At 35.5% G+C, this 21,800-nt stretch overlaps 1 protein-coding gene across 1 annotated transcript in view; it reads left to right on the forward strand.

Moving 5' to 3' along the window:
- Positions 1-18,191, forward strand: part of NUDCD1 (NudC domain containing 1) — a 74,880-nt gene extending 56,689 nt beyond the window's left edge. The window contains exons 9-10 of the mRNA XM_025922823.2: positions 15,513-15,672; positions 17,572-18,191. Of these exons, the coding sequence (XP_025778608.1) occupies positions 15,513-15,672; positions 17,572-17,864 (453 nt within the window). The 3' untranslated portion in view covers positions 17,865-18,191. The remainder of the gene's footprint in view (positions 1-15,512; positions 15,673-17,571) is intronic.
- The last annotated feature ends 3,609 nt before the right edge of the window (positions 18,192-21,800 follow it).

Here is a 21,800-nt window from a genome sequence, read left to right on the forward strand (position 1 = left end):
TTTGGTCTCAGGATCCCTTTATATTCTTACATTCCCTGGGGTATCAATTTCTAATACTTGGTCAAATTTGATATAGTGCAAAAAAATTTAAGCTATACAGTTTTGCTACTATGGCCGCCATAACAAAGTACCACAGACTGGGTGACTTAAACAATGGAAATTTATAGTCTCAATTCTGGAGGCTAGAAGTCCGAGATCTTGGTGTTAGTGTGTTTAGATTGTTCTGAAGCCTCTTTCCTTGGCTTGTAGATAGCTGTCTTCCTTAGTCTTCACATGGTCCTCCCCCTGCATGTGTTTGTTTCCTAATGTCTTATAACACCAGTCATATTGGATTAAGACGCACCCTAATGACTCAGTTTAACTACCCTTTTAAAGGTTCTGTCTCCAAATACATCACATTCTGAGGTACTGTGGGGTTAGGACTTAAACATATGACTTTGGGAGGGATACAGCTTAGCCCATAAAAATATCCTTCACTTAGATTTTAGCACTTATTAACATTTTGTCACATTTATTTTTTCTTTGTTTTTCTACCTCCGTTTTGCTAAAATATTTAGGAACAGTTGCACATGCCATGTCCCTTCATCCCTAATGTCTCACATGTGCACTAAAGATGAAGGCATTTTCTTATATAAGCACAATACAAGTCAGGAAATTTAACTTTGATATAATACTTTTATCTAACATAGTTCATAGCAATTTTTTTTCCCTGATTTGGAAACCTATTGCACTTAGTTGTGATGTCTCTTATAGTTTCCTTTAATTTGGAACATCCAGTTACCCACCCAGTCTTTATGTTGTTGACTTTATTTTGTACCTTTTATGGACTGTCTCCAATATTTCCTCAAGATCAGATTCACTGGCTACATTTGTGCCAGGAATACCACATAAATGACATTTCCTTTTTAGAGTCTAACATGAAGGAGAACTTCATGGCAATTTTCCGTACTATTATGGCATGAAATTTAATTGGGTGGTATTCACCTGGTTTCCCTGCTCCCAAGTTATCATCTTCCCCTTTGAATTAATAAGTACTTTGTGTGAAATGAAAATAGAAACACAGTGGTTCAAAATCTTTGGGATGCAGGAAAAGCCTTTCTAAGGGAGATGTTTATAGTGATACAGGCCTATCTCAAGAAACAAGAAAAATATCAAACAATCTCACCTTACAACTAAAAGAACAAGAAAAAGAAAAAGCCCAAAGTTAGTAGAAGGAAAGTAATAAAGAATAGAGCAGAAACAAGTAAAATAGAGAATTAAAAAAAGACCAATGAAACAAAAAGCTCGTTCTTTGAAAAGATAAAATTGATAAACCTTTAGCCAAAATCATCAAGAAAAAAAAGAGGACTCAAATAATCTGAAATTTAAGAGAAGTTAAAACTGACACCACAGAGATAGAAAGGACTGAGACGATGGCAAAAAATTATTTGCCAACAAATTGAATAACCTAGCAAATGGGTAAATTCTTAGAAATATACAATCTTCCAAGATTGAATCAGAAAGAAAAAAATGAACAGACTAATAACTAGTAGTGAAATTGAATCAGTAACCAAAAAACTCCCAAAAAAACCAAAGTCCAGGAATGGATGGCTTCAAAAGGTAAAATCTACCAAAAATTTAAAGAAAAAGTAATACCTACTCTTCGCAAACTTCCAAATTATAGAAGAGGAAGGAATGTTTACAAATTTCATTCCATAAGGCTAACATTACCCTGATACCAAAACCAGGCAACGACACTTAAAGAAAATTAGACCAATATCTCTGATGAATATAGATGCAAAAATCCTCAACAAAATATTAGCAAATCAAATTGAACAATACCTTAAAAGGATCGATCATTCACCATGATCAAGTGGGATTTATTCCAGAAATGCAAGAATGGCTTATTATCTACAAATCTGTCAACATGAGATAAACCATATCAACAAAATGAAGAATAAGAATGCTAAGATCATCTTAATAGATGCAGAAAAAGCTGTTGACAAAATTTAGCATCCATTCATGATAAAAAATTTCAATGAAGTTAGGTATAGAGGGAACATAACAGAGTAAATGTCATATATGACAGGGTCACAGCTAACATACTCAAACTGAAAATTTTCCTTTAAGATCAGGAATAAGACAAGGATGCCCACTCTTGCCACTTTTATTCAGCATAGTACTGAGAATTCTAGCTGCAGCAGTCAGACAAGAAAAAGAAAGAAAAAAGTCATCCAAATTGATAAGGAAGAAGTAAAAGTTAGTAATTCCACTACTGATATTTACCCAGAGAAAGCAAAAACACTAATTCAAAAAGATAAATGCACCGCTATGTTTATTGCATTATTTTTTACAATAGCCAAGATACGAAAGCAACCCAAGTGTCCATCGATAGAAGAATGGACAAAGAAGATGTGGTATGTGAATACACACACACACACACACACACACACACACACACACACACACTGGAATATTTCTCAGCTATAAAAAAGGGTGAAATCTTGAAATCTTGGGGGTACCTGAGTGGCTCAGTTGGTTGAGCGTCCACCTCTTGATTTCGGCTCAGGTCATGATTCCAAGATTGTGAAATTGAACTTCGTGCTGAACATGTAGTCTGCTTAAGATTCTCTTCCTCTCCCTTTTCCCCTCTTTCCCCACTTGTGGTCTCTCTCTAAAATAACAAAAATTTTTAAAAAGGTGCCTAGGTGGCTCAGTTGAGCATCCAACCTTGTCTCAGGTCATGATTTCATGGTTCGTGAATTCAAGTCCTGCATCAGGCTCTGCACTGACAGTGTGGAGCCTGCTTGGGATTCTCACTCTCCCCTTCTCTCTGCCACCACTCCCTTGCTTGCTCTTTCACTAAATAAACTTAAAAAAATCTTAGAAAAAGGATGAAATTTTGCCATTTTTTGACAATGTGGATGGACATTGGTAGAGGGTATGTGAAGTAAGTCAGACAGAGAAAAACAAATACCATACGATTTCGTTTATATGTAGAATATATAATATATAATAAGTAAAAAGCAAAATAAGATCTGTAAATACAGAGAACAAACTGGTGAAAAGGGGAGGGGTGGCCAAAATAGGTGAAAGGGAGTGGAAGAAACAGGTCTAGTTATGAAAAGAATAAATCATGGGGATGGAAGGTACAGGTATAAGGAATATAGTCCATGCTATTGTAATAACACTGTATGGTGACAGATGGTAGCCACACTTGTGGTAGACATAGCATAACATAAAGACTTGTTAAGTCACTATGTTGTTCACCTCAAGCTAATAGAACATTAGATGTTAAACTGTACTTCAATTAAAAAAAAAAGGTAAAACTGTCACCAAAATAATAAAATACCTAGGAATAAATGTAACTAAAGAGGTGAAAGACCTGTACTCTAAAAACTATAGAACACTGATGAAAGAAATTGAAGAAAACACAAAGAAATGGAAATATACACCATGCTTATAGATTGGAAGAATTTAGATTGTTAAAATGTCCATAATACTCAAAGTAATCTAGATATTCAGTGAAATGCCTATCAAAGTACCAATAGCATTTTTCTTACAGAACTAGAACAAAAAAATCCTGAAATTTGTATGATTCACAAAATACTACTAATAGCCCAGGTATTCTTGAGAAAGAACAAAGCTAGAGGTGTCACAATCCCAGATTTCAAACTATACTACACAAAGCCATAGTAATCAAAACAGTATGGTACTGGCACAAAAATAGATACATAAATTAGTAGAACAGAATAGAGAGTCCAGAAATAAACCCAAGCTGATCTTGTCAATTAATACATGACAAATTATATGACAAATAGGGAATATGTATATTCTCTATACAATGGGGAAAATTAATAAATGGTGCTGGAAAAACTACATTGTAAAAGAATGAAACTAGACCATTTTTTTTACACCATACATAAAAAACTCAAAATGAATTAAACATGTAAATATAAGATCTGAAGCCATTTAACTCCCAAAAGAAAACATAGGCAGTAAAGACTTATGTATCAGCCTTAGCAATATTTTTCTCAATCTGTCTCCTCAGGCAAGAGAAACAATAGCAAAAGTAAACAATTGGGAGTACATCAAACTAAAAATCTTTTGCATGGCAAAGGAAATCATCAGCGAAATGAAAGGTCACTTACTGAGTTGGAGAAGATATTTGTAAATGATATATCCAATAAGGGATTGATATCCAAAATATATAAAGAGCTCCTAGAACCCAACACCAAAAAACTAATGTTTTAAAAACTGGGCAGAGGATCTGAACAGACATTTTTCTAAAGAAAACACACAGATGACTAAGGTACCTATGAAACAACCTCATGAACCAAGCTCTGCTACCTTCAGACTTTTCTTCTACAGCTTCTTTACCTCTCTCAGCCTTCAAAGAATTGCAGAGAGTTAAGAGTCTCCCTAGGCTTTGGCTTCAGGGAATGCTGAGGCCGGTTTCATCTTCTATCCATACCACTAAAACTTTCTATCAGTTAAGGTTGCTTTGCTTTCTTATCACTGGTATGTTCACTTGAGTACCACTTTTAATTTCCTTCAAGAACTTTTCCTTTGCATTCACAACTTGGCTAACCATTTGGGGCAAGAGGCCTAGCTTTTGGCCTTTCTCAGCCTTTAAGATGCCTTCCTATTAATTAAGTTCATCTTGTATGGGTGGGGTTTGTGGCACCCCCAGAACAATTACAATAGTTAACATCAAAGATCACCAATCACAGATGATGATAACAAATACAGTAATAATAAAAAAGTTTGACATATTGTTAAGAATTACCAAAATGTGACTAAGAGACACTGAGCAAATGCTGTTGGAAAAATGGCGCCAATAGACTTGCTCAGCACAGGGTTGCCACAAACTTTGCGTTGTAAAAACAAAAAAAGCTGCATCTGTGAAGCACAAAACGAGCTATGCTGTACTGTATGCCATATTCAAAGAGAACTTTCTCCAGTGTTAATAAAAAGAAATGATGCATCAATAATTTATACCTTTCCTGTAGAAATTACCTCATTTCCTTTTATGTTCTTTGAGATGACTCTGGGTAAGATACTTAGCCCCTATCTTATTCTATAAATATGATGATAATAATAGTACTTATTTCACAATTATTATAATGAGTAAAATGCATTTCAAGCCACCTACACAGGGGTTGGCACTTAGAAAGACCTTAGTAAATGCAAATATCCTTTATTACCATTCTAGGCATCTTCTATACATTCTGCCTTAAATATTATAGTCATCCCAAATTAAACAAATGAAATGAGCAACATTAATGGGGAAAACACGGCAACTTTAGAGTGATCTTTATGGAGATCATAAAGCCTTTAAACAATTTTATGCCTGAGAAATTTGTGAATAGCTATTAAAAAAAACCTGACTGTTAATCTAGCATATTTAATTTAGAGACAAATTTCTAAAATCTTGCACCATTTCAAAAATAAGAAATGCAAAATTCATTATTCTGTTTGTCATTGTATTGTCAAATAAATTATATTTTATCTATAATTCTAACTGTAGGCCCATCACTTTCAATTTTATACTTTCCTATAATGCACATATTTCAGTAGTTTGTAGATCTGCCCATAAAAAGTGAACAAGTTATTCTTGAAATAAGCTTTGGATGCTTTAAATATACTCAAAACCAAGTTTCTGGAAGTTTTTTTTTTTTTTTTTTTTTCAATGTTTATTTATTTTTGGGACAGAGAGAGACAGAGCATGAACGGGGGAGGGACAGAGAGAGAGGGAGACACAGAATCGGAAACAGGCTCCAGGCTCTGAGCCATCAGCCCAGAGCCCGACGCGGGGCTCGAACTCACGGACCGCGAGATCGTGACCTGGCTGAAGTCGGACGCTTAACCGACTGCGCCACCCAGGCGCCCCTGGAAGTTTTAAAATCAAGATTAACTAGTCTGATGATACTAACTGCAAATAATAGTATACTGTAAGACAAAACATACCCTTTAGATGAAGTAAATAATTTAGAATTCTTCTCTGTGTAGTAAGAGATTGTATAATATTCATTTTACTTAATAAATTCCAGCCTGCCTAGTATTCCCCAAGGTAAGTAGATCATGCCACTAAAAAAAAAAAAAAAAAAAATGCCACTAAAAGATGTTTGATCCCTCCTCAGTTGGTCAGTGGCCATGATAGGAAAATAGGCTTATAATTGTATTCAAAGGTTGCAAACTAAGAGTAGCTAAAGGAATTGTGTATAAACAGTGATTTAGGATAACATCTAAAAATGTCTGGTTTCACTTTCTCATGATAGTATTAGAATCTCTTGATAATTATTCATGCTTTTCAATATTTTATTTAAATCTAATTTAGTTAACATATAGTGTAATAATTGTATCAGGAGAAAAATTTAGTGATCCATCACTTACATACAACACCCAGTGCTCATCCCAAGTACCTTCCCTAATGCCCATCACCCATTTAGCCCATCCTCCCTACTCAGTATTCCTCTAGCAACCTCAGTTTGTTTTCTGTATTTAGGAGTCTCTTATGGTTTGCCTTCCTCTCTTTTATTTTTTCTTCCCTTCCCCTGTGTTCATTTGTTTTGTTTCTTAAATTCCACATATGAGTGAAATCATATATTTGTCTTTCTCTGATTGACTTATTTCACTTAGCATAATATACTCAGTTCCATCCACATTGTTGCAGATGGCAAGATTTCAGTTCTTTTTGATCGCTGAGTAATATTCCATTGTATGCTTTTTCCTACTTTTTCTTGCCTTACTTCAATAGCTTGGATTTCTAGCATGGTACTGACTAGGAGTAATGAGGGCAAATACCCTTTCCTGTTAGCAGTCTTAGTGGAGAGGAGCATTTGGTCTTTTACCATAAAGTACAGTGTTAATTCTAGGTTCCTCAGGGAGGCAGTTGCCTTTAATTTCTAGTTTGCCAAGCATTTTTATCATAAATGGAGGCTAAAATATTTTTCTTCGGTCTGTTGGTAATGCTGAATTTCACTGATTGATAATTTGAATGCTGAATCAGCCCTGAATTCCCAAGATACACTATATTTGGTCATGATGTATTATCCTTTTTACTTATTACTGGATTTGATTTACTAATATTTTACTGAGATTTTTTGCATTACATTCATCAGGAATAATAGTTTCTCTTTTCTTGTCATATCTTTGGCTCTCAGAGTAATGCTGGCCTCATAAAATAAGTTGAGAGTTGTTCCTTTCTTTTGTTTCCTGGAACAGTTTGATATTGTTTCTTTGGTAAAACACACCAGTGAAGCATTCTAGGTCTGGAGATTTCTTTGTTGGAAGGTTTTTAACAATAAATTCAATCCTGTTAACAGATACAGGACTACTGAGGTTATCTATTTCTCCTTGAGTGAAATGTAATGCCTGTCTTTCAAGGAATTTAACTTAAATTATCAAATATATGAAAGAGTTGCTCATACTACTTCATTATTACAACTTAGTGTCTTAGACCTTTATATACATTTTTATTCCTGATATTGGTAATTTCTGTCTTCTTTTTCCTTGGGTTATTCTGGCAAGAGACTTACCTTGATCTTCTCAAAGGACCAGCTTTTGGTTTCATTGCTTTTCTTAATTATTTTCAGTTTCACTGATTTCTGCTCTTAACCTTTATAAATTTTGTACTGCCTATCTCCTTTAGATTTTGTTTGCTCTTCTTTTCCTAGTTTAAGGTGGAACCTTAAACTATTGAGACATTTTTTCTTTTCTAATATAACCTGTAATGCTATAAAATTCCCTCTAAACATTGTTTTAGTTGCATCTCACATGCACTATGCTTCATTTTCATTCAGTACAAAATTTCCTAATCTCCTTTGTGAGGTCCACTATGACTCATGGGTTATTCAGAAACATGTTGTTTAATTTCCAGATTATTTGTGGATTTTCCAAATTTTTCTTTTTTACTAATATCTAATTTTTTTAAATGTTTATTTATTTTGAGAGAGCATGTGTGAGTGGGGAAGGGCTGAGAGAGAAGGAAAGAGAATCTCAAGCATGCCCTGCACTGTCAGTACAGAGTCTGATGTGGGGCTTGAACTCATGAACTGAGAGATTGTGATCTGAGTGAAAATCAAGAGTCAGATGCTTAAGCAACTGAGCCACCCAAGTGCCCCTACTAATATCTAATTTAATTCTGTTATGCTCAGAGAACATTGTGTTTATGATTCTTATTTTTTAAATGTGTTGGTTATAGGACAGAATATGGTCTATTTTGGTGAATGTTCCATATCTCTTCTAGGATTCCAATCAGATGTGCGTTAGACTGTTTAATATTGCCTGACAGCATTTAGATGCTCAGTTTTTTGTTTTTAATCCCTGCCCCATCCCCCACTTTGGTTTAGGTTCTACTAATTTTTAATAACCTATTTTCAAGGTCACTAATTCTTTTTCCATAGAGTATACTGATGAGTTTATTGAAGCCTTTTTCTCTTGCTGTGTTTTTTTCCCCTAGGATTTTTTTTTTCACCCTTTGCAGTTTCTCTCTGCTCTAATTCTGCATTTATTTATGTACATAACCCATCTCTTCCATTAAACTCTTTAAAATCCCATAGTTATTTTAAGTTCCTTGTCTTGTAGTTCCAAAATATAGATCATCTGAATCTGGTTACCTGGTCTGCTTGGTTTCTTGACAGTGGGATGTTTTTACTTTCTTCATTTTTTTGTGCCTTACAATTTTTGATTGAATACTGGTTGTGAGAGCAGTAGAGACTGAGCTAAATAGTATTTATGCCTGGGAGTGGACATACTTCTGCTGGGTCATTAGTGTGGGTGGTTATGACAGGAGGGTTGTAAAAAGGCTGATCTAACCTTGAGTTTTGTTGTTATGGTTACCCTCAGTGCATCCCTCGCTTCAAATTCCCCTAGTGTTAAGTTACACTCTGGTGGAGGCTGAGTTGATGGAAGATTTTCCCCAACTCTGCTAATTTGCCCTAAGCTTTGGGCTTTCACTGTACCTCTGCCTCTCAGAGAGAATCTCTCTATGCTCTTATTCCTTCTCTAGTGGTAGACTGCTGTTGTCACTTACTTGGTGCTTCCCAGCCTGATTGGGGGGTGGGGGGTGTTGCACGGATGAGGGGTTCAGACTCTTGGCTCAGCCTCAGTCCTGGGCCATGTGTTCTTGGGTTTCAGGGTTTGGGACTTTTTAGTGATACTGCCCTTCCTCTAGAAAATTTGTAATAGTCTAGGCCCAGGATGATTTAATTTCTCCTCCAGGCACAGAGATGGTGTTTTTAAAAATTTTAATTTTTTTTCGCCTCATCTGCAACAGGTCGTCTTCTGAGCTGTTGGGATGCTAAGATTTAATGCTCTCTCCCAACGGTTTAAGACTTTTGACACTTACAGGAAAAAATCCAAGAAGGACATTCTGATTTTTCCACAGAGGAAGACACTTCCTTCCTAAAACTCGGTACCATCAGAGCAGCTCCCTTTCTCCTGGTCTTTTTTGCTAGGAACTGGTCAAAGATCATAAGAAAATGTGTAAATCCAAAGAATTCTATACTTGCTGTCCCACACTAGGCTTTTGGCAATTTGTTAGTTGAATTCTCAATTATGCAGTTCTTTCTTCTTTCTATGCTCAGATGGAACAGTTCTCCTAGCCCATCTCCTTGGTGACACCTGGTTTTCCTCAGATTTCAAGCTAGTTGGTTTCCTTGTAACCTCAGCTCTCTGATGAATTTTTTAAAAGTAATGATTCTACAAATTACCCAGCCTTTTCTTGTTACATTTGGAGTGACATTATTTCCAGCTTTCTTCATCCTAGGCAGAATCTGGAATTCCTTTGCTTACTATCAATAAACATGCCTAAAAAGCCTAGAACTTCAACTTATAATCAGTAAATTAGTGATGGTTCAGTATTCATAAGAGGTTCCATATACACAAGTAGGCAAATTGTGTACTGTAAAACTCCATTCCTCTGACCTATGCTAAAAAAAAAAATCAAGGGTGGGCATCTCAGAGGCAACCATCTTTTATCCAAGATTAAAGTGTTTTCTTGAACAGGTGCTTCCCATACTGGATGCTGGCTGGCCAAAACAATAAAATAATCTTGTTTGGGAAGTCTAAATGCCAAAATGAACAATAAACACCATTATTCAGCCAACAGAAGGGCAAAAGACATACCCAGAGAGAATAAAATAAGTAGAAACCATGGTAGGAGGTAGAAAGTGACTGAGGTGGATACAGGTATGAGTAGCAGAAGGAAAGAAGATGGTGATATGATCACAATGACACCACAGTGAAGTACAGAACAAGGGACATTTGGTTCTCAAGAGATAAGTAGATTACATGTTCATCAAAACTAGGTACTATTTTCTAAACAACATTCCACTTCTCCTTTAGACCTGACTTGCCAGTGCATTTGTTTGTAGAATGACCCAGTTCTTCATGAGATCTGATTGTTTCTACTGTTCCCTATGATCTTCACATATGTTCACGTTAAACATCCACCTCAAGATAATTCCAGAGGTTTTCTCTGTTTCCTGCAAACTCTAAAAATCCACACTACATAATTTTACCCAAAAGCAAAACAAATCAGTATTAAGATTACAAACTAAAGTAACTAGTTTTGCTAAGTGAATTAAGTAAATGAAATGAAGTGTGATAACTAAAAAAGTACACTTAAAATCAAGTGCACTTTTGTATGATCCTATAGAAAAAAAAGCATCAACATAAGAAAATGCAGAAAAACAAAAATATCTGAAGCAGACAAAACGGGAAAGTGAAACATTATCCATTTACCTGGCATGGGCAAATAACCTGTAAGAGTCAAGAGTAAGATGCTCTAAGTTTCCCTGGATAGTCAGGAACAGGTACCACAAAGCCAAAGGTCACAATTTGGTATCCAAGAGCAAAATGGGATAGCAAATAAGAAAGAAGGAAAGGATGGCTACTTTGGGCAAATGCTGACAAAAGAAGTAGCCCCCAATAGCTTATTAGCAGTGGAAGGAAGGAACAAAAACAAACCACGCATAACCAGAAAATACGTTTTTAAAATGGAGAAGGCTGAGGTTACTTAGTGTAGTGTTAAAGAGCTCTCCTCATTTCAGATGTCTCTAAGGGTATTATCATAGACATATACATTAATGTTTACCCTGATGACATTCAACCATCAATAAAATGTTACTTTCTCTTCAGAATGTTCTATATAAGATGTGCAAATAATAAATTTTAGCAAGATTTCATTTTAAAAAGGCTTGAAACATAGTCTTAGCACTTAAATGAGAAGAACTCATTTACACTAGACAATTTACTAATTTGGAAAACTCATTCTTTGCTAATGCCAAATTTATTGCCTTAAAAAAAAAAAAATCCTAAACCCATAAACTGGCCAATAAAATACAATTCCACATTCCTTCTATTTTCATGTTTATTAAAGAAAAGATTGTGTTTATCTTTAAAGTACTAGTGAAAACTACAATTAGAGTAAAATATTCTCTAGAGAAAATTTTGAAATGCATTTCAAGTAGTCAATTGATACTTTTTTTTTCTTTGTAGAACACTTAGCAATTAAAGACTTTTGAAGATTAAATGTCAAAGTAAAGACATTTAAAGAACCTCTAATAACTGCTATTACCAAATTAAATTAAAAATGAGTATCAAGAAAAAGATTCTGTCTGTTCAGAAACAGAGTATTTTTATGAGCCCAGACTGAAAAGTTAATGACCTGAAACTTTAATTCCAAAGCCTATTATTGAATTCAAAATTCAAGCATTCTGTACATAGAATAAATTGCTAAAATTTACACTGTTCTTACTATGCATTAAGTATTGGGTTGATATGCATCTACAACTGTATAAAGAAAAACAATTCCCTGGGTTTCTCCTTTACTCTCACAATGCTACCACACAGAACATTACTGATACCAGATGTGTGGGTTTTCCACACATCAAGTAGTTTTCTGAGACTAGTAGGATATCCTACACAATCTACTTGCAGGTAGTGTCACATCCCACAGGCTAAGGCCTCACTCCCGCAAGACTCTCCCAAACTCCCACTTCAGCTGCCAGTCACAAATCCCAGGTTCATCTATACCTGTGACTGGCCATACATCAGGGTTTCAACAACCCTCTCCTTGGGTTCTATAGTTTGCCAAGACAGTTAACAAAATGCACATTGACCAGTTTATTATAAAAAATACAATAAAGGATAATAATGAACATCCAGGTGAAAGAGATGCATAATGCAAACTATAGAGGAAGGTCACAAAACCTCCATTCCCTCACCAGACATGCCATTTTCCTAGTACTTCCATGTGTTCAGCAACTCAGAAGTTCTATGAAGCCTGTACTTTTGGGACTTTTGTGAAGGTTTCATCACACAGGCATGATCAGTCACGATCCTATCCTAAAGGTTAGGAGGTGGAGCTGAAAGTTCCAAGCTCCTAATCATGGTGTGGTCTTTCTGTGGCAAACACCCCCTATCCTGAAGCCATCCAGGAGCCCACCAAGAGTCATCTCGTTAGAACAAAAGACACTCCTATAACTTAGAGTCAAATACCAAGGGGTTAGGAGCTATGTGTCAGGAACCTGGATCAAAGATCAAATATTACAACAAAAGATGTTCCTAGTGTTCTTATCACTTAGGAAATTATAAGAGTTTCAGGAACTGTGTGCCAGGACCCAGAGGCAGAACACAATATATACATATTTTCTATTATTTTACCAACTACCTTATTTAATCTTCACTACTTAAGAATTAGGAATATGATCCCATTTTATAGAAGAGGAAGCTCAAACTTAAGAGGTGAAGAGATTTAAGTTAGGAAGCTAGTAAATGGCAACTGGGATTTCAGTTCAGATGTGCTTCCAAACCCATGTTCTTAATCACCACCACAGCATGTTCTCCCAAAGCCCATTTTATTTTATTTTTTAAGTGTATTGATTTATTTTGAGATACAGCATAAGTGGGGGAGGGACAGAGAGAGGAGGAGAGAACCCCAAGCAGGCTCTGTGTGCCAGCGCCGAGCCCTGTGCAAATCAAAACCACAGGGAATCATCACCTCACACCAGTGAGAATGGCCAGTATGAAAAAGAAGAAGTGTTGGTGAGGATGTGGAGAAAAGGGAACGATTGTGCACTCCTTGTTGGAATGTACATTGGTGAAACCATTATGCAAAATACAAGAATGGAGGTTCCTCAAAATATTAGAAATAGAAATAACTACATAATCCAGTTATTCCACTTCTGGGTATTTATTCAAAGGAAGTAAAAACACAAAATCAAAAAAAGTACTAACCCCCATGCTTATGGTAGCATTATTTATGATAGTCAAGAGCCAACATAGGAGAACAATATGTGTACATTGATGGATCAATGGATTTTAAAAATATGTATATACATACAATGGGATACTTTTTATCCATGAAAAAGAAGGAAATCTTGCCATTTGTGACAACATAGATGCATTTTGATGGCATTATGCTAAGTGAAATAAGTCAAATATATGATCTCATATATGGAATCTCTAAAAACAAAACAAATGAACAAACAACAATAGATTCCTAAATACAGAGAACTGATGATTGACAGAGGGAATGGGGGTTAGAAGATAGACAAAATAGGTGAAGGGGATTAAGAAGTACACACAGCGATCAAAAGTACAGCATAGGGAATAATATAGTCAATCAAATTATAACAACTTTGGTGACTTTTGTAACTAATCATGGTGAGCATTTTGTAATGTATATGATTGTAGGGTCACTATGTCATATACCTAAAATTAATATTGTATTATATGTCAACTATGCTTCAATTAAAAATAAATAATAATTACTATAAAATGGGCTTTTGCAGGGGTGGGGGTGCCTAGCTGGCTCAGTTGGTTAAGCATCCGATTCTTGATTGATTTCGCCTCAGGTCATGATCTCATGGTTCATGGGTCCAAGCCCCATGTTGGGCTTCATGCTCACAGTGTTGAGCCTTCTTGGGGTTCTCTCGCTCTCTCCTCCCACCGACCCTCACCCCTCTCCCCCATACACTCACTCTCAAAATAAACAAAAGAAAAATATTTTAATGGGATTTGGGGATGCCTGGGTGGCTCCTTTGGTTGAGGGTCCAGCTCTTGATTGCAGCTCAGGTCACAATCTCATAGTTTGGTGGGTTCAAGCCCCACATCAGACTCTGCACTGACAGTGCAGAGCCTGCTCGGGATTCTGTCTCCCTCTCTCTCTGCCCCTCCCTCCCACTCATGCTTACTCTTTCTCTCAATGACTCTAATGGAGATATGTATAAAGTAAGTGAGAGTGGAAGAGAAGAAATATTTAAGTCAGAATAAGGGGCCCATTTTTTTTTCCTAAGAAAAATGTACCAGTTTTAAGTGTTTCAATGTTATATAAACAAAGCTGCAGTAAACATCGTTGTAGGTGTATTTACATAAAAAACATGTATAGTCTGTGAACACTGTCTGCCATCCTCTTCCCCTTCCGAGGAAGACAAAAGTTCTATCCCCAGGCACTGCTGGGGCAACAGAAATTGGGTTGCTCTCTCACAGAATTCTCCTGTGACCAGGAACCTATGCCTGCTCAGCTGTACCAATAAATCCTCTTCCTGGAGAGCCACTTCACAGTTTTCCCTACTGAATACAGGTCAGGTCTCTCTCATTGGAACCCAACATTTTATTCTCCAGTCTTCCCTGAAACTCATGAAAGCAATTCAATATTTATCAAGTACTATGCATGTTTTCTACATTTGATGTGATTTTGTTGGTGTGGTATTTAGGCATTTTTAACTGATGATAACATTTCTAGACAGAATATCATTTCAACCTATTTTCATTAAAAGAAGTATTCCTATAGGTAGAATTCAAATGTGAATCTCAATCCGATGGTTTTGTATTAAAAATGAATTCCTTTAGTCATGAGTATTGCAATAAAAATTATTAGCATAATAAACATTCTTGACATTGATACTGAAACAGTACATCAACTTAAATAATTTGTAAACAGATTTGAGTTTGAATCTCAGCTTTGTGGTTTTTCTTTGTATCCTAGAACAAGTTCTCAAACTCTCCCATGTTCTTTTATCTCTTAAGTGCAGATAATAACAAGCGTGTTGATTGTTGAAATTAATATTTATAACATGCCTTGTATATATAGCACATGCTCATAAATCTTAGCTATCATTGTACTTAGTAATTGTTACAAGTTCCCATTTGTAAACTTCATATTTGTAATTCTGTGGTTTAAAAAGTATTCTGCCTATAAACGAGTGTTTTATATTGTGTTTTAAACTAGGATACTAAGAGTTAAGAGGCAGTATAGTGTAGTGGTTAGGAACATAGATGCTGGGTTCAGTCTCAGCTCCACAACTTATTACCAGGCTGACCTTGGGCAAGTGACTTTGCTGAACTTTAAAATGGATATAACAGTAGCACATTTCTCCCAGGGGCATTTCTGAAGAGGTAACCAAACTGCCTGTATAAACAGTTTAGAAAACTTGCTGACATATAGAGCTGTGTGTCAGTTATTGGCATCATCATTATCATTATTAATTTGTTGAGTAAATTATTCTTTGTCACTATTTTAGGTGAATCTTGGAAGCAACCAGTACCTTTTCTCTGTCATAGTGGATCCTAAAGAAATGCCCTGCTTCTGTTTACGCCATGATGTTGATGCCCTACTCTGGCAGCCACACTCCAGCAAACAAGATGATATGTGGGAGCACATTGCAACTTTCAATGCTTTAGGTATAAAGCAAGCTCTTTGACAGCATTTTCCATTATGTCAGAAAGTAGGGTCATTTTTTTTTTAAGTTCATTTCTTTTTTCTTTTTTCTTTTTTTTTTTTTTTTAATTTGATCAGTCTTAATTACCTTTGGATTGATTTGTGCTATATTTGGTTGCTTTTACTATAGTTGATGAATGTTAGTACTTTTGGAACAGAACCAATCTATTTTTATGCTTGTACAGAAGATCAGCACAGAATAGAAATCAAAGTGGTTATCTCACCACTTGATTCTTCTAATCAGTCATTTGTTTATTCCAAATAAGCTATGCGGTATTAGAATATGAACAGTGGGTTTGACAATACCCTACATGGAACTTGTATTCATGTTTCTTCAGAGTAATCATCAAAAACATCATAGAATTGCTCTAAGGAAATGCATTTTAAAACTAGGGCTTGAAAAATGTTAAGATACATAATTGTAGACTTATGCAATAATTGATTTTATGTCAAACTATATTAGTATTGTATGGGAGAAGTTTTTTTATATAAATTTGGCACAGTTACTGCTTTATTGAGTGATTATTTTAAACTGGGAACAGGAAGTAAAATTATATATTCTGAATACAACCTTTATTATAGAGGAGATTGGTCAATTATCCCTTATAGTTAATAATGTAGGCTGCTAAGCTGGTTAATTCAGACTCCAAATGGATTTTTATGACCTGAAATAAAGAGTTTTATTGAAAAATTTGAATATAAAATTTCTGGCCTCTATAGAATTCCTCTTTTTTAATTCTGAATCTTCTTTTTTCAGTAAGGAAATCTCTGTCACATAATTTTTATATTCTTAGATTCTCCATTTGTATCCCTAAGTCTGTTTAGAATTCTGCTTAAGTTAAATCAACATTACATTTGATTTGTAGTCTCAAGACATTATATACATTGTTAATTTTCTCAAGGTTAGCCCAGAGAGCTAATTCTAAAATACTCAGATATCTACATCCTCTTCACTGTTTCCTCTTCAAACCCTGTTTAATTATAAAACCAATATTGATCTTCCTGTGCTCTACCTAGAGTTCCTTTGCTCGTTATTTGATGAGATCACTTTACGTTAGTATTCTGTTTTTATCCCACATGTTATAACATTCAGTAACCATGTCCCAGTCTGAAAATCCTAATTTATACTTCAGAACATAAATACCCTTTTAACCTGTAAAGATAATTTTTTAAAAGACAAGAATAAGATTTTACAGAGTTTAATTAGTTTTCAAGGGATGTTCTAATTAAGTTTTTAAAATTAGATGCTTAAATTTTCATTCCAACTTGTAGTGATCTCAAGTTCTACTTCTGGGACCTGAAGTACAACAAAATCCTGTTACACTGTGGGCACTGGTGTATAAAAATACCACTAACATAATAGAAATAATAAGAGAATGCATTGTCACATTAGCATTTTTAGGCTTGGGGGCTATATTATGAACACACTCCTGAAATAACTTTATAGTGGTATCCTATAAATATTTTCCCATTTATTTGATAAAAAAGATTCTGTAATGCCACATCTGTGATTGATGAGCTTAATTATTTGGCATTTAAAGATAGTTTGACATGTTTTTAGTCCTTTTGATTTTTAGATTTTTAGTGTCCTAATGATTCACGGAAATAAGGAACTATATTGTGTTTTTCTTAAAGAGATAAAACCCTACCTACTTTCTTCCTTAAGAATTAAAGCTCTATTTTGGCACCAATTGGGAGAAATTTTAAGTAGTCATTAATGGTTCAGAATTCAAACACTGTTGAATATTTATGGTGTATATTTTATCGAGGCATTTTAATTTATAATAAAAACTGGGAAATACTAAATGTGTAATCAATTTTCCTTCTTTTTAATATATGGGTTTTTATTTGTTTCATAACAGGCTACGTCCAAGCATCAAAGAGAGACAAAAAATTTTTTGCTTGTGCTCCAAACTACTCGTATGCAGCCCTGTGTGAGTGCCTTCGTCGAGTGTTCATCTACCGCCAGCCCACTCCCATGTCCACTGTACTTTACAACAGAAAGGAAGGTCGGCAAGTAGGGCAGGTTGCTAAGCAGCAAGTAGCAAGCCTAGAAACCAATGATCCTATTTTAGGCTTTCAAGCAACAAATGAGAGATTATTTGTTCTCACTACCAAAAACCTGTTTTTAATAAAAGTAAATACAGAGAATTGATCACCCCAACATGTTGGCTTTTCTGTACTGAGAAAAGTATTCAGTGGTAGCCAGAAAGCTTAGTAGTTATACTATAACCTGTTAAGTTTTACTATGTTAAATAAATTATCTTATATGAATTTTTTATTTTTTAAAGGAAATTGGAAGTATATTCAAGAGATTATGATTCTATAAAAGCTATGGAATGAAGCTGCAAATTTAGAGAAAATTTACTTCTGTAAAAAATGTAAAGTATTAGAATGATTTTTTTAAAAACAGTCTGGAATTTCATCTTTTATATGAAAGATGTACAATTCAGTGTTTAAAAATAAAAATATTTATCACATACTCTTTGTTCATTGATAGTTTCTTCCTTCTGTACCTATAGAACTTTTGGATTACAGTTAAACTGTTGGTTCTTGTAAATACTCATTTAAGTGGACTGAATAGCTGAGGTAGAGGGGAGGAAATAGAACAGAAGTACAGCAGGTCCAGTATTGTTAAAGTTTGCTGAAATACTAAGATTTGGGTTTTTTTTCCAAAAAATTTTTTCCATTTATTTAATTTTTATTCATTTGCTCTTCCAACAGGCATAGACAAAGAGAGATGATAAAGTTCCATAAAGTGTAGCTCTTATCCATTGTTATACAACAAACCACCTCAAAACTCATTAAAACAAGACTGTTTGAAAATCTATGGTTCACTGATGTGGCTGTCTCTGTTCTGCATGGCTCTAGTAGGCTAGACTTGTCTTATTCCTGTGATAGAGCAGACATTGCAAGAGGGCAAGACTGATACACAAGAGCTTATCAAGCCTGTGTTTCCATCACATTTGCTCTTCTTCCATTGAACAAAGCAAGTCACATGGTCAAGTCTAGAGTCAGTGTGAGAGGGACTGCACAGGAACACAGCAGGAGGTATATAATTCATTGGCACCATTAATGTGACAGGCTGTCACACAAATTATGATTTATCCTGGTAGTTTTCCTTAAACTTCTACAGTTAAAAAAACCCTGGGGCACCCGGATGGCTCAGTCAAGTGTCCGACTTGAGCTCAGGTCATGATCTCACAGTTCTTGAGTCAAGTCCCACGTCGGGCTCTGTGCTGACAGCTTGAAACCTGGAGTCTGCATCAGATTCTGTGTCTCCCTCTCTCTCTGCCTCTCCCCTGCATGCTCTGTCTCTCTCAAAATAAACATTAAAAAAATAACCCTGTTTATACATTAAATATATTGTGTCATGAATTGTAGTTTTTCATTTCCTTGGATTTTTTGGGGTTTGCATTTACCTGGAAAATTGTTTACTTTGGAGGAAAAAGATGGATGCTACATAAAAAATTGGGGAAGTCCAGAGAACTGGTAATGAAAGCCAGAGTCCTAACAGTGCTCTGAGTATATAGGAATGAGGTGGACTGGGTTTCAAGCATCATAAGGTCAGAACACAGAAAAACAAGACACAAAACTGTATTTCCAGAACTTTTCTGTGCTGTAAAACTTAATGACACAAAAGAGTATTGAGACAGTGAATTATTAAAAACTTTATTATGTGACAGGAGATTTAAATCTTTAAAATTTTCCCCAAGGATCATAAGTACCCTCTTAGGAAATATAAGAAAAATGCAGATTAATGTGCTCCTTAGTTAACCATATGGCTATGTGTGTATGTATGCATATACACACAAAGTTCCAGGTAGTAATAAATTTTCTTTTCTTCCTGTGATTTTTAACAATGTTGAATTGGAAACTATCAGGATTAGTAGTCCTGATTTTTGCATCTTGACCTATCTTAAGAGAGTAATACATCCAGAGCAGTGATTCTAAGCTCTGATTTCTCGAAATGTTTTAAGAATCCCATAAGCCTATAAATCAACTGAAACAATTTTCTACACTTAAAAAAATAAACACACAAATGAGGCTCACCACAAGAGTTTCTTAATGATAGCTAACTATGGGTTAAAAGGGGGAAGTAGGTGAGAGATGGGCTAGATGAGTGATGGGTACTAAGGAGGGCACTTACGATGAGCACTATTGTATGCAAGTGATGAATCACTGAATTCTACTCCTGAAACCAGTATTGTATGTTAACTAAAATTTAAAAAAATAATAAGGTATATGCTATAAGTCTATGGCATAATACAACTACCTCGTATTTTGCGATTTTTTTTTTTTCAACGTTTATTTATTTTTGGGACAGAGAGAGACAGAGCATGAACGGGGGAGGGGCAGAGAGAGAGGGAGACACAGAATCGGAAACAGGCTCCAGGCTCCGAGCCATCAGCCCAGAGCCTGACGCGGGGCTCGAACTCACAGACCACGAGATCGTGACCTGGCTGAAGTCGGACGCTTAACCGACTGCGCCACCCAGGCGCCCCTTTGCGATTTTTATCATAAATTACGAGCAGGAATTTATGATAGTAATAAAGTAGTACTTTATGTGCTTTTCATATTAAGAGTCTCTTAACAATATTCATTATTTCATACAAATCAAAACCACACTCATATCACCTCACGCCAGAGTGGCCAAAATGAACAAATCAGGAGACTATAGATGCTGGAGAGGATGTGGAGAAACGGGAACCTTCTTGCACTGTTGGTGGGAATGCAAATTGGTGCAGCCACTCTGGAAAACAGTGTGGAGGTTCCTCAAAAAATTAAAAATAGACCTACCCTATGACCCAGCAGTAGCACTGCTAGGAATTTACCCCAGGGATACAGGAGTACTGATGCATAGGGGCACTTGTACCCCAATGTTTATAGCAGCACTCTCAACAATAGCCAAATTATGGAAAGAGCCTAACTGTCCATCAACTGATGAATGGATAAAGAAATTGTGGTTTATATACACAATGGAGTACTACGTGGCAATGAGAAAGAATGAAATATGGCCCTTTGTAGCAACGTGGATGGAACTGGAGAGTGTGATGCTAAGTGAAATAAGCCATACAGAGAAATACAGATACCATATGGTTTCACTCTTATGTGGATCCTGAGAAACTTAACAGAAACCCATGGGGGGAGGGGAAGGAAAAAAAAGAGGTTAGAGTGGGAGAGAGAGCCAAAGCATAAGAGACTCTTAAAAACTGAGAACAACCTGAGGGTTGATGGGGGGTGGGAGGGAGGGGAGGGTGGGTGATGGGTATTGAGGAGGGCACCTTTTGGGATGAGCACTGGGTGTTGTATGGAAACCAATTTGACAATAAATTTCATATATTGAAAAAAATAAAAATTAAAATTAAAAAAAATTTTAAAAACCCTATATTCTTAAAAAAAAAAATTCATTATTTCAACATTTAGTAAGCATCAACTATATACCATAACCTCATGTTTCCAATGTTGAGGATAATGCATTGCTAAGTATAAAGAGACAAAGAGTCTACCTTACAGAGTTTTCCAGGTAAAGTTTCTCTTTGGAGGAAAAAAAAGTGGGAGGGGGTAGGTGGAGTAGTGGTTCTGTTAGAAAGAAGTCTGACCAAGTCCGGAACCCATACAAGAAGCAGGCAGAAGTGTTGCCAATAGGAAGGGGAGAACGAGGATAAGGGAATTCAAAAATTAAGAATGGTAAAAACTGATGCTTTCAAGTAATATACAACTGTCAGGTTTCTGCATACAAAGGAAATTACTATACAGATTAAATCACCATTGCACAGGCATTTCTAACATTTTATATGTGATTAAAGAGATAAAACAAATGGTAAGTTTATGTATGGCAAATAATATAATAAAACTAGTATTGTACTAGTCATTGCTGATTACTGGAAGAATATTTTAATTACATCTTAGTACTAAGGGTGTCTTACCAAACAAATAAATGTAATTTAGCTGGTAAAAATTATGCCTAATATTAGAATGTTGGAATAATAAATGAAAAATAGCCCCTCTCAAATTAGTATGAAGGAATTATGAGCAAAAACAATGAAGATAAAAGGTAACCAATCAGGTACCAAGATACATTATGAAG

Source organism: Puma concolor, chromosome F2 (assembly GCF_028749965.1).
Source record: "Puma concolor isolate L17-30 chromosome F2, mPumCon1.1.hap2, whole genome shotgun sequence".
Classification (NCBI taxonomy): Eukaryota; Metazoa; Chordata; class Mammalia; order Carnivora; family Felidae; genus Puma; species Puma concolor.